The sequence below is a fragment of the Chinchilla lanigera genome, unplaced genomic scaffold (genome assembly GCF_000276665.1).
Source record: "Chinchilla lanigera isolate Chin_1 unplaced genomic scaffold, ChiLan1.0 scaffold00046, whole genome shotgun sequence".
Lineage (NCBI taxonomy): Eukaryota > Metazoa > Chordata > Mammalia > Rodentia > Chinchillidae > Chinchilla > Chinchilla lanigera.
In genome coordinates this window covers 18,673,729-18,685,357 of record NW_004955447.1, presented here as the reverse complement: position 1 = coordinate 18,685,357, position 11,629 = coordinate 18,673,729, and the positions used below count along the sequence as shown (strand labels likewise).

General features: G+C 40.3%; 1 protein-coding gene and 1 long non-coding RNA gene across 4 annotated transcripts in view; one reads left to right on the top strand and one right to left on the bottom strand.

Annotated features, from left to right (window-relative positions):
• Positions 1–2,185, top strand: part of Cwh43 (cell wall biogenesis 43 C-terminal homolog) — a 50,374-nt gene extending 48,189 nt beyond the window's left edge. Inside the window, exon 15 of the mRNA XM_005392926.2 lies at positions 1,928–2,185. Within this exon, the coding sequence (XP_005392983.1) occupies positions 1,928–2,006 (79 nt within the window). The 3' untranslated portion in view covers positions 2,007–2,185. The remainder of the gene's footprint in view (positions 1–1,927) is intronic.
• Positions 1–11,629, bottom strand: part of LOC102020731 — a 44,350-nt gene that overhangs the window by 2,796 nt on the left and 29,925 nt on the right. Inside the window, exons 3-6 of one of the 3 annotated variants that reach the window (XR_001235746.1) lie at positions 11,193–11,452; positions 3,022–3,277; positions 1,892–1,936; positions 1,579–1,700 (exon numbers count right to left, since the gene is read on the bottom strand). This is a non-coding gene — a long non-coding RNA (uncharacterized LOC102020731). The remainder of the gene's footprint in view (positions 1–1,578; positions 1,701–1,891; positions 1,937–3,021; positions 3,278–11,192; positions 11,453–11,629) is intronic. The other 2 variants (XR_001235747.1, XR_001235748.1) reach the window with 2 other exon arrangements.

Genomic DNA, 11,629 nt, shown 5'->3' with positions numbered 1-11,629 from the left:
CAGCCCTCACTCTGTTTTTTGAGTGGAGAATTTGACCTATTTATACTTAAAGTAATTATTGATAGGTAAAGACTTTCTTTTGCTGTTTTAAATTTTGTCTTCTGACTGTTTTTGTATTTGCTTTGTTCCATTCTTCTTCTCTTGCTGCCTTCTTCTGTGATTTGAGAATTTATCTACCGTAGTTTTCTTTTGCTTGTAGTTCCGTGAGGTTTATATAAAATATAACTACTTACCTTAAACTGCTAACAGCTTCGTCTTCATAGAAAATGCTTCAGCTTCTCCGCCGCCCCATTTTGTTACTGATGTCACAGTTCACACCTTTTGTACATCATGTGCCCAGTAACAAATGATTGTAGCTCTGCTTAGAACTTTTTGTCTTTGAACCTTTATTCTTGAATTGAAAGACTTCCGTCTTTAAGACAAGCCAGCTGGGGCTTAGTGGACACTGGGGTGCGGTGCGGTGCGGGTGCAGTGTGTAGGTGTCGGCGTGGTGCTGTCGTTCATTGGGATGCGTGTGGTGCTGGTCCCGAAGTCCGTGGGCTGGGTGCTTACCTCACCGTCCTTCCCATGTGGAGGGCGTCTCTCTCCTGCTGCGCCGCCCCGTCAGAGGAGGGGTGCTGTGGGTCGTGTGAAGCTGTCCTTCCCACCCTCCCTCTCCAGTAAATCTTCTCCTACGTCTGTGCCCACACAGCCACTCTGACTGCACACTTGAGTGTCACGGTGCTCCTGTAGAGACTTTTGTACGTGGATAGCTGTTCAAGTGAGTGTTTCTGTGAGGGACAAATGCTGGAGAGCTTGTCCTGCCTCTTGCTGACCTCACTCCTGTGCACAGTTGCACGTCTCTCAGAAATCCCTTGTATGTGTATAGCTATACTGGATAACTGTACATAGATGTATGTTTGAATTTATTCTATTTGTGAATCTTACTTTTAATCTAAGTATATTATGAAATTCCTTTCACAATAAAGTATTCTTAATATGTTTTTAATGACTACATAATATTACATTATAGGGATGTACTAAACTTCAGGTAAGTAGTTTAGTTGTTTCTGCATATTTATTTTCTCATTACTACAAAAAGGGACTCCTTGTTCTACCTTTGAGCATATCCTTGCTCACTCATAGAATAGCATTTTACTATTCCTTATTAAAATCTCCCAGGTCATGTTATGGCACTCACGTGGGTATAGTAGTTGCTAATGAAGGAAAGAAACATGATGTCCTCACTTGCTCCAGGTCCTAGTTCCCTTTCAGTGCCTTTTGTATTTCATCATTGTCAACCAGAGCTATATAGAGTAAGTAACTAGTAATTCATCAGGAAGGTAAAGTTAATGAAGAGTTAATCCACAGCACGTGAGTGTTAGTAGATTTAGAGGTTGAATCAAGTCAGATTTTACATATGCACAAATGCATCAGGAATAATATTTCAAGTGCCATGACCCCTTTGTCTATGAAATGGATGTTATTCCAACTCAGAACTAAGGAAAAAAATCCTCTTGTTTTTCAGCAGTTGCTATCACCTGGTAATTTTTTTTAAGACAGGTCTTGCGATGCAGTTCAGGCTGGCCTTGAACTCACCTTGTAGCTGAGGCTGGCCTCAAACTCCTGGCAATCCTCCTGCCTCATCCTCCTGAATGCTGAGATAATAAGCAGACACCATCATGTGCAGTGCTTCAGCTGATAATTCTTAAATAGCTGTGCTTTCGGGATGATCCATAACCATGGAGAGAGGAGATTAGAGGTTAACAATTTGATCTGCCGTTCCCATGTACATAGATACTTCTTTATTTCTTCATGTGTTAGTTAATAAATTAATCACTTCAGTGCTGCTTTTATGATAGACAAATGAAGCCACAGTAAGTTATAGTTGAAATTTTACATAAGAACATACCTTTCTAAATGGTCTTTATGTGTCAATTTTTTTTAGATTTGGATCCTACAAAGAAGGACACAATTATGAAAACAATCATCATTTTCATATGAATACTCCCAAATACTTTGTATGAATTATTTAAAAAGAAGTCATTGACAGAGAAACTCTAAGAAAAATATGTAAGATGAAAAAGAGTTTAATTAAATAAAAAAATACACATAAAGAACCTCAATTTTCAAAAGCATGGTATCTCTGCAGTGGGAACTTCCATCAGTTTAAAAATATGTTGCTTAATAAAAGCATTTATTCAAATAATGTTTTCTAAATTTTTTAGTGAAAATTAATGTGAGCTAAGAAAAGGAAGTCATACTGTTGGAGGTGAAATAATTTTAAAATAACTCATCTTTTTTCATGCTGAAACACAAGACATTAAGTTACGTATTAGCCAAAGGATGACTTTAAAAAATCAAGCAGTCTTGAATGCTTTTTGGGACAAAACAGCAAAAAAGTGTTAACAGGTTAAATCGAGTTGTTAGAGGAATAATGTGTGTGGGGCTGTTACTGACTCAGCAGCGGCAGTGGCTCCTTCACCAGCCTCTCTGAGCTGTGACAGGTCATCTGTCCCCTCCCGCACTAGCCTCTGCCATGGCTGGACATGTGCGTCCCACAGTCGGGCCAGCAGGCTCTCAGGAAGCGCAGCTCCACGCACAGCAGGGTCCCGCAGAGGAACTGTCTCCTTTAGAACCAAGCAGGTAGGTAGCGGGGAGGGTTCAGCCTGACGGTGCTGCTCTGCAGGGCTAGTGATGTCAGCACTACCCAGGGAAACATATAAAGCTTTAGAACTGGAAGGAACCCTGAATTTGTTTTCTTTGGGGATAAGGACAAAAATTAGAAGAGTATATCCAGAGATTTTATGTCACCATCTAAGGGGCCTCTTTGCATTTATTTTAAAAAAATACTTTGAGCACACTGCTGTATGCAAAATGCTGGGTCCCCCTGGTGGTTTTGAAATGTGCTCACAAATAGTGTGTCATTTCCTTCAAAGATGGAGTCTGATTCACTCCTCTTTGAATGTGGGCTAGGTTTAAAGACTCTCTTGTAATAAAAAGAATAAAGTGAAAGAGAGAATGTGACACTCCAAGCCTTACAGAAACTACTGCGGGCTTCTGTCTTAGTCTTGCTGTCTTGGAGAAGGCGTCTGCATTCTGAGAAGCCTTCAGGGTGGGTGCTGAGCAACCAGTCCTCCTGCCGTAGTCGGACTTCGGATGACTTCGGTCCCTGCTGAGCCCTTTCTGAGTGTGTGGTTCTGGGGACCAGAGCCTCACACGTGCTGGGCGAGTGCTGTCCCACTGGGCTACACTTCCAGTGCCCCAGCTGATGTCTTCACTGCAAACTGTGGAAAGCCTGAAGCCCAAATCGACAGGTGCTATTTGTTGTCTTACGCCAATATGTGTTGGAGTCATTTGTTGACTACGAGTAAGTAATAGTATAGTAGCGCTTAAATGTACCCATGATTGAGAGCACCTTTGAGAATCTGGCAACCACAAACATACTCACCCAGTGTCTGTTACCCATTGTGCTATGCTAAACATGTGGTGGGGAGTGTTATTTAACTAAAAAAGACGTGCCATAAACCCCAGTGTGGGAGACAGAAAGACACAAAGGCAGTTTGAATAGTAATACAGAAACCTTCCACTAAACTAGGCGCTTTCCCAGCATTGTCTCTGGACAGCAATCCTCACAGGTGAAATAACCCAGATACCAGCTGGGGTCTGTCTGTCTTTCAGCTCTGGAGAAGATAGCCACAATCCCTACTCATCCCCATTCCACTCCCTCTAAAAGACGGCATTCCTTGCCTGACTTCTGTGAGTCTTGGGAGGTGAAGGGAGAAAGCCTCGGACTCCTGTAGTTACCTCCCTCTCTGATTCCTCACTGTCATAGTTAGTTCACATGTGGTCTGATACCCGAATTATCTTACTATTCAAGGCAAGTGCAAGGGGAGGATGCGGTTTAGTGCACCTAGCCGTGCCTGCTTGCAGCGGGTGCTCACTGCTTGCTACGGTCCTGGGCAGCCAGATCTATACACACACAGCAAGAGCTTCTTCTGTTTTATGACAGGCAAACATAACTCAGTTCTTTCCTTGTCTTCCTCAAAACAAAACACTCTATATGTTTTAAGTGGATCTCATATTTTAGTAAAGTCTTAGAGGGGTTTATGGTATAGAAACTCAAACATCTTCAAATAGAATAATGTCATAGTTAGTTTATTTATAGTCCTTTATTTTAGTCCTTTATTTTAAAAGTCCTTTATTTTAAAATTTTTTGTCTCCTTTCCGTCATATAGATTAACAATCTTTTTGCAGTTAATTCTATTTCATTTTTAAATTTCTTATTTTATTAGTATATGTTTGCTGCACATGAGGATTGCATTTATCATGTGAAGTTAGTACTTGTTCATAACACAGCTTAAACATTTTTAGGTCCTTCCCCTAGAATCCTGGTCCTTTTCTCATTTGCAAAAGATGTATCTCCTCATTCTCTATGTCCTATCACAAGCTTAAATATTGCGTGGTTTCTCTTACATAAGAAACCCAAAATAGGGGCTGGGGATTTAGCTCAGCGGCACAGTGCCTACCTGGCAAGCACAAGGTTGTGAGTTCAATTCCCGGTACCGGGGAAAAAAAAAAAAGAAACCCAAAATATAAATAAAGAGCAACATAAAACTAATCTCTTTTTTTCTCTGGTCTTCCACAATTACCCTAAATTTCTGTTAATTTCTAATATGAGTCTGGTTAACTCTGTTTTCTAAGTCTACTGTTCACTCTTTGAGCTGTTGGGACCTCACCTTCCATTTCAAATGGTGTGTTCAAATGTGAGATTTTGGTACATCTCTTGGTAAATGATTGAACAGGCAGAAATTCTAAATTACACAATTAAATTCAACTGAAATGACATATGCAATACATTGTCCCATGTAACTACAAATTGCTCATTCTTTTCAAGTGCACATGGAACATTTACCAAAACTGACCATATGCTAAGCCAAAAAAATAAGACTCAAGAGATGCTGACTTAGCCAGGTGTGGTGACACATACCTGTAATCCCAGCACTTGGGAGACTGAGGCAGGAGGATTGCTGTGAATTTGAGGCCAGCCTGGGCTAGAAAGTGAGTTCAAAGGCAGCCTGAAACCTGTCTCAAGAAAGATCAAAAAAACAGGTATTGAGTTTCTGAATTAATACAGAGTCTGTTTCCTAAGGACAATGAAACTAAGCTGGAAATAAATAAAAAGATAATGAGAAATCTCCAAATATCAGAAATGGATTAATAGATTTCTAAATAATCCATGGGGCAAGAGATCAAAATAGAAATTAGAAAATACTTTGAACTAAATGGTCATGAAACTATAGCATATGAAAAATTGTGGGACATGCTTTTGTGCTTCAGTGCAAATATGTAGTTTTAAGTGCATGGACTAGAAAAGAAAAGCAGTTGAAAATCAGTTTCCTAAGTACCCATCAGCAGAAACTTGAAAAGGGAACAGAAAATTCAACTTAAAAGAGAGTAGAATAAAGGGAACAAAGATAAGAGCAGGCATTAATGAAATGAAAAACGAGCAATTACCCTAGATAAAAGTTAATACAACCAAAAGTTGGTAAACCAATGAAACTGAAAACTCTTTGGTAGCACAGATCAAAGGAGGAGGAAAGTGAGAAGGCAGAAGACCGATAGTAAGATGAAAAAGCAGAGACAACCACAGAGCTTACAAACCTCTATGAAGAAAGTAAGAATTTATGAACAATCTTGTAACAATTAACTCGCCTCAAAAATATGACTTACCACAGCTGATGCAAGAGGAAACAAGAGCTATTGAAGGGACGAAATTTATAATTAAACAAATAAGTAATAGTCCTGAGCCATTTCATCACGCTCAGAGGCAAGAAAAACCAGCGTGAGTTCCATCCACCCCGTGTGTGTCGGGCCGTCCCTTTGGCTCCCTCGCCCTCCTCACTCTAAGCCCCTCCTCCTCTTCCTAAGCCTGATGTGCGGACCTCATGTTCCAGCTCCAAGGCTGACAACACGGCCTACAGAGTCTGCCTAATCTGCTCCCAGAGGTCAGGGATAAACTTTCATATATGAAGTCTGATAAGAATACAGTGAATGTTTACAGTTTTAAGATGCATTACAGTAAAAGATACTGCCATTCATTCCCCACTGAATACTTTCCTTCCTTTGAACACTTTTATCCCATCATTCTTGCCATTTTCTGAAGCAGTTCTGGAAGTCCTCTCTCATGAGTGTCTCTAGTTGGACTATTGTGGCTGCCTCCATGTCCTGAATTGATTCAAAACATCTCCCTTTTACGGTCATTTTGACTTTGCGAAGAGCCAGATGTCATAGGCCTGATTCAGCAACAGATGGATGAAGACACAGCATCATGTCTTTACAAGCCTGCCTTTCCACCATTCTTCTGGCCTACACCCATAAGCCTCCAGCTGGTATCTTGACCCAAACTTTATGGGAAACTCCAAGCCCCAATCATCTAGCTTTGCCACCCCCAAATCTTAACAGATATTAACTATTTGTTGTTTTAAACTACTATGTATTATAGTCATTTGTTAACCACCAATAAATACATAGTATAGTGCACTTAAATGTACTCATGCTTGAGAAACTTTGAGAATCTGGCAACCACAGACATATTTCAGTATTTGTTAGAAGCAGGGAGAGAGAGAGAGCAAAATAGAAGACAAACAGGAAGTAAGGATATCTTTTTCAAATGGATGGGGAAATAGATGGAGAGAGGTAGACAAGAGGGAAGGGAAAGAGGATGGAAAAAACTGGAGGGAAAAATGATGAAAATAGAGCTTTTGCAAAATGGAAAGGAGACTAAGCGTTAGGAGGAGTAGTGGGGAGGGGGAGGGAGTGAGAAGGAAGAAGAGGAGGAGGAGGAGGAGACTCAGGTGTATGATGTACATAATAAATGCAATCATTATGCACCGCAAACGTACTAACAATTAAAAAAAGAAAAAGGAGCAAGCGTCCATATGGCATTACTGCAGAAAGCTAAAGTTGGTGGAGACTGATAGGCAGTTGGGAAGGGAGGAGGCCCGAGACAGAGTCAGAGCAGAGATGGGGAAACCAGGACTGAGGTCAGGGGCTGAGCTGGTAGAATCAAGGCCCCTGGAGACACAGTGGCGAGGCCTGTGAGCCTCCCCAGAGATGGCAACAGCCCACAGCTATTCTGTCAGCAGCACCATCTGGTCCAATAAGCCTGGACAACATGACAAACACATAGAAACAACGTAATGAACACAGAGACGGATGACCAGAACACTCTGACCCTCACTCCTATGCATTCCAGAAATGCTTTGTTCTTCAATACATGCCTTGTTTTTCTATTGGATCAATATTAGCTAAGTGTCTGTACTTGTAACCCTATAGATTGATTGTAGTTTGACTCAAGGTACCCTGCAGTGTGATTTCTCTGTATAAAAACCCCTAGACAAAGAGCTCAGCAGCAGCCCACTTTTGCAACCCCTCCTGCCCCTGAGGAGGTTTCTCTTCTTAAAACTTTTCCTACTCCTGTCCTCCTCTGTCCTTGAGTCCATTCCTCTATGTTCTGAGACATGAACTGGGCACATCTAACTGGGTGGGAGTTACTTCCCTGTGACAATATGATGTTAAAAACAAAAAAGGGAAGAAGGCAAATTACCATTATTTGTAGATGAAATGACCCTTTACATAGAAGACTCCAAAAATTCCAACAACAGACTCCTAGAATTAATAACCAAATTCAGTTGTATAGCAGGATACAAAGTCAATATACAAAAATCAATAGTGTTCCTGAACACCAGTAATAAACTCACCAGCTCAGTATTCTATAGCCATGACGAGGAGGAGGCCAAGGAGAGAAAACAAAGAGACCAAGAAAAAGCAGCTGCTTTTGCTGCAGCACTAAGAGAAACAGACCCTAAGTCCGATTCTCAGGGCCCCAAGAAGAACTCGACGACTGCATTCATCTGCTACCACTGTTAAAAGCCAGGCCACCTCAAGAGGAACTGCCCTAAGAAGCCCCCTGGGCCATGCCCTGAATGCAAAGGTGACCACTGGAGATCAGTCTGCCCTCTGAAGAGGAGGCCCCAGAGCTCAGACCCATCCTACCAGTTAGTCCAACAGGAATGAGGGGCCCCGGGGCATACTCTGCCTTCTCCCTCTGGCCAGACCGTCATCTCCATGGAGGAGCTCTGGGTAATCATGACTATGGAGGAACAAGAAAACAGCCTGTTGCTAGACACAGGTGCAAGTCTCTCAGTCCTTCTTTTCAATCCTGGCCTTCCTTCCAGCCGTCACACCTCAGTGACAGGAGTCACTGGTGAGGAGGTAATAGGCTATTTTTGACAACCCTTAGGCTGTAACTACTTGTTAGATCCTTCTTGCGTATCTCTGTCTTCCTGAGAAGCCACTTTGAAGATACCACCATGTATTACAGCAGCCACTGATATTTTTGTACTAATCTGTCCATAACTCTGTAATGTTTATATTGTCCTGTGCTATTTTGTAAATGGATGTATGTTTATTACTATATGTTTCCTACAACAACCGTTGAGAATAGTCAATGAATATTCAATTGGTCACTCATGTATAGCTCTATTTATTTTCTTTAGAAGCCACTTTGAAGATACCAAGGTATAGTACAATAACTATTGATAATAACCTACCACTTTTGTCTGTAGCTCACTATTATTTGTCTATTTGTTTTCCTGAGAAACTATCTGGTCTATAACAATATGTAAAACAACAACCATTGATAATTTCCTACCACTTTGTCTGTAATTTAGTAAGCCCCCCTATTACTATGTTATCCTTCTTCTACTCTTTAAAATAAAAAGAAAAAATAAACTCACCAAGAAAGAAATTAGGAAATCAATGTCATTCACAATAGCATCAAGAAATATTAAATACTTAGGAATTAACCTAACAAAGGAAATGAAAGACCTCCTCAACAAAAACTACAATATTCTGAAAAAGGAGATTGAAGATGATATCAGAGAATGGAAAGATATCCTTTTTCCTGGATAGGCAGAACTAATATTGTCAAAGCGGCTATACTTCCAAAACTGATACACAAGCCAGGCATGGTGGTGTGTGCCTATAATCCCAGAACAAGGAGGATCCTTGTGAGTTCAAGGCCAACCTGGGCTACAAAATCAGCTTAAGGCCAGCCTGAACTGCATAGCGAGACCCTGTCTCAAAAAGACAATAAAACAAAAACAAAAACAAATAAAAACTGATATAGAGATTTCATGCAATCCCAAACAAAATACCAACAGCATTCCTTACAGAACTAGAGAAAACAATTGTAAATTCATGTGAAGCCAGAAGAGACCTAGAACAGCAAGAGCAGTCGTGAGCAGCAACAGCAAAGCAGGAAGCATCACAATCCCAGACTTCAAGTCGTACCACAGGTCAGTAACTTTGAAAAGCATGGTATTGGCAAAATCCAGACTTGTGGGTCAGTGGGACAGAACAGAGGAAGCAGAAACAACTCCAAGCACATTCAGCTACCTAATTTTTGACAATGGGACCAAAAACATATGCTAGAGCAAAAACAGACTTCAACAAACGGTGCTGGGAAAAGTGGCTATACACATACAGAAGACTAAATCTAGATCCATTTTTCTCACCATTTACTAAACTGAAATAAAAACGGATCAAACATGTAAATATTAAATAAAAACTTTTAATCTTCTGGAAGATAAAAATTAGGCAAAACTCTTGAAGACACAGGTGTAGGCAAGGGCTTTCTGAACCAAAGGCCACTTGCACAAGAAATAACATGAAGAATTAACAAATAGGGTCATATCAAATTAAAAAGCTTCTGCACAGCAAAGAACCAACAACAGTGTGAAAGGACAACCTATGGAATGGGAAAAACCTTTTTGCCAGCTTTTCCTCAGACAGAGGACTAATATCTGGAATATATAAAGAACTAACCCTGGACTCCCCAAAATAAAAGTCCTAATAAAAAAAATGGGCAAGTGAAATGAATAGACCCTTCTCAGAAGTAAAAATAACCAATAAATACATGTAAAGATGTCCAACATCTCTGCAGATTAGAAAAAGGCAAGTTAAAACAACTCTGAGATTGCATCTTACTCCAGAAAGAATGGTTATCATCAAGAAATCAAATAAAACTAATGCTGGTGGGGCTGCAGGGGAAAAGGAATGCTTCAACATTGTTTGTAGAAGTGTAAACTAGTACAATCATAAATCAGTATAGGGATTCCTCAAAAAACTAAAACTAGAAATTCCATTCTACCCAGCTATTTCCCTTCTGAGTATCTTCCCAAAAGAGTTAAAAACATTGTATTACAGTGATACACACATACCCATGTTTATAGCAGCATAATTCTCAACAGCTAAATCTTGGAACAGCCTATATGTCCATCAACAGATAAATTGGTAAAGAAAATATGGTATCTATACCCAATGGAATACTACTCTGCCATAAGGAAGGATGAACTTGAATTATTTGTAGGAAAACTGATGCACATTGAGACTGTAACGTGAAGTGAGATAAATCAGACATGCAAGCCTTAGTATATCTCATGGTTGTTCTTATATGAGAAATCCAAAATATAAATAAAGAGCAAAATAAAAGACAGGCAATAGTACACAGGGAGTTAGATCTTTTGCAAATGGAGAGGAGCCCGAGAGATGAAGAGGGTGGTTAGGGAGATGAGAGAAGAGGGTGCATGTGTTAGGTACGTGCACCAGCTGCCCACGAGGAATGTGATCATGATACACTACAAATGCGTACTCATAGAAGTTGTAATAAATAATGATGGTAATTCATGAGGTAAAGATCTATCAGTCTAGTATTTTCTGTAAAGAAAATAAAAATTAAATTTATTTAGAACATTTTGGCAAGAAAGTAAAACTATAAAAACTGACATACCAGATTTGAAAAAAACATAAGAAAAATTCTAGAACTATGAAAAATAAAACACTTCAAATTACTAACTCAGTGAAATTATTTAACAGCAGAGTAGACAAAAAGTTGAATTCATGAGCTAGAAGATGAGTCGGAAGAAACTCAGATCCAGAGATGGAGAGAAATGGGAATAAAATTTAAATGCAAATTCAAACATTTAATATTTACAAAGAAACTATCATTGTTCTATACAAAAATAAACACACATTTAATAACACCTTGACACCCCTGTACGGTAGTGTGTTTTGTGCAATTCAATGCATGCACCTTGACTGGTTTTAACAGGAAGTACCGCAGCGTCGTCTTACAGGAGCCCCTTTACCTTGATGTTCGTTATTCCAGGGCCGCCGATCTTCCGGGCCTCACACATTGTTGCGGTTGCCAAATCCTGAGGTAAAATAAAGGTCCTGACACGTTGGGTGGAGCGAGGGTGTGGCTGGCCAGTCTCCATGGTGGCCAGCACTTCTTAGCGGACCGGAGGACTGCCTTGGAGAAGGAGGCCAAGGCCTGTGGTAAACCGGGAGGGGTGGAGGTGTCATCCTGGGCGCAGGTGGGGCCTGCTTGGGAGACATGGTCGTGCAGCTGAGTTTGAAAACATGGTAATTAGTAAACTGCTGTAATCTGTGCGCCCCCAAAAGTACAGTAAACAGCTGGTTTCATTCTTGAAGTCTCTGAGAAAAATCTGTATTAGGAGTTAAATCGTTTCTATGGAAATTTGGGGTTCTTCATAAGGATAATACCAGCACCAATATTCTAAAA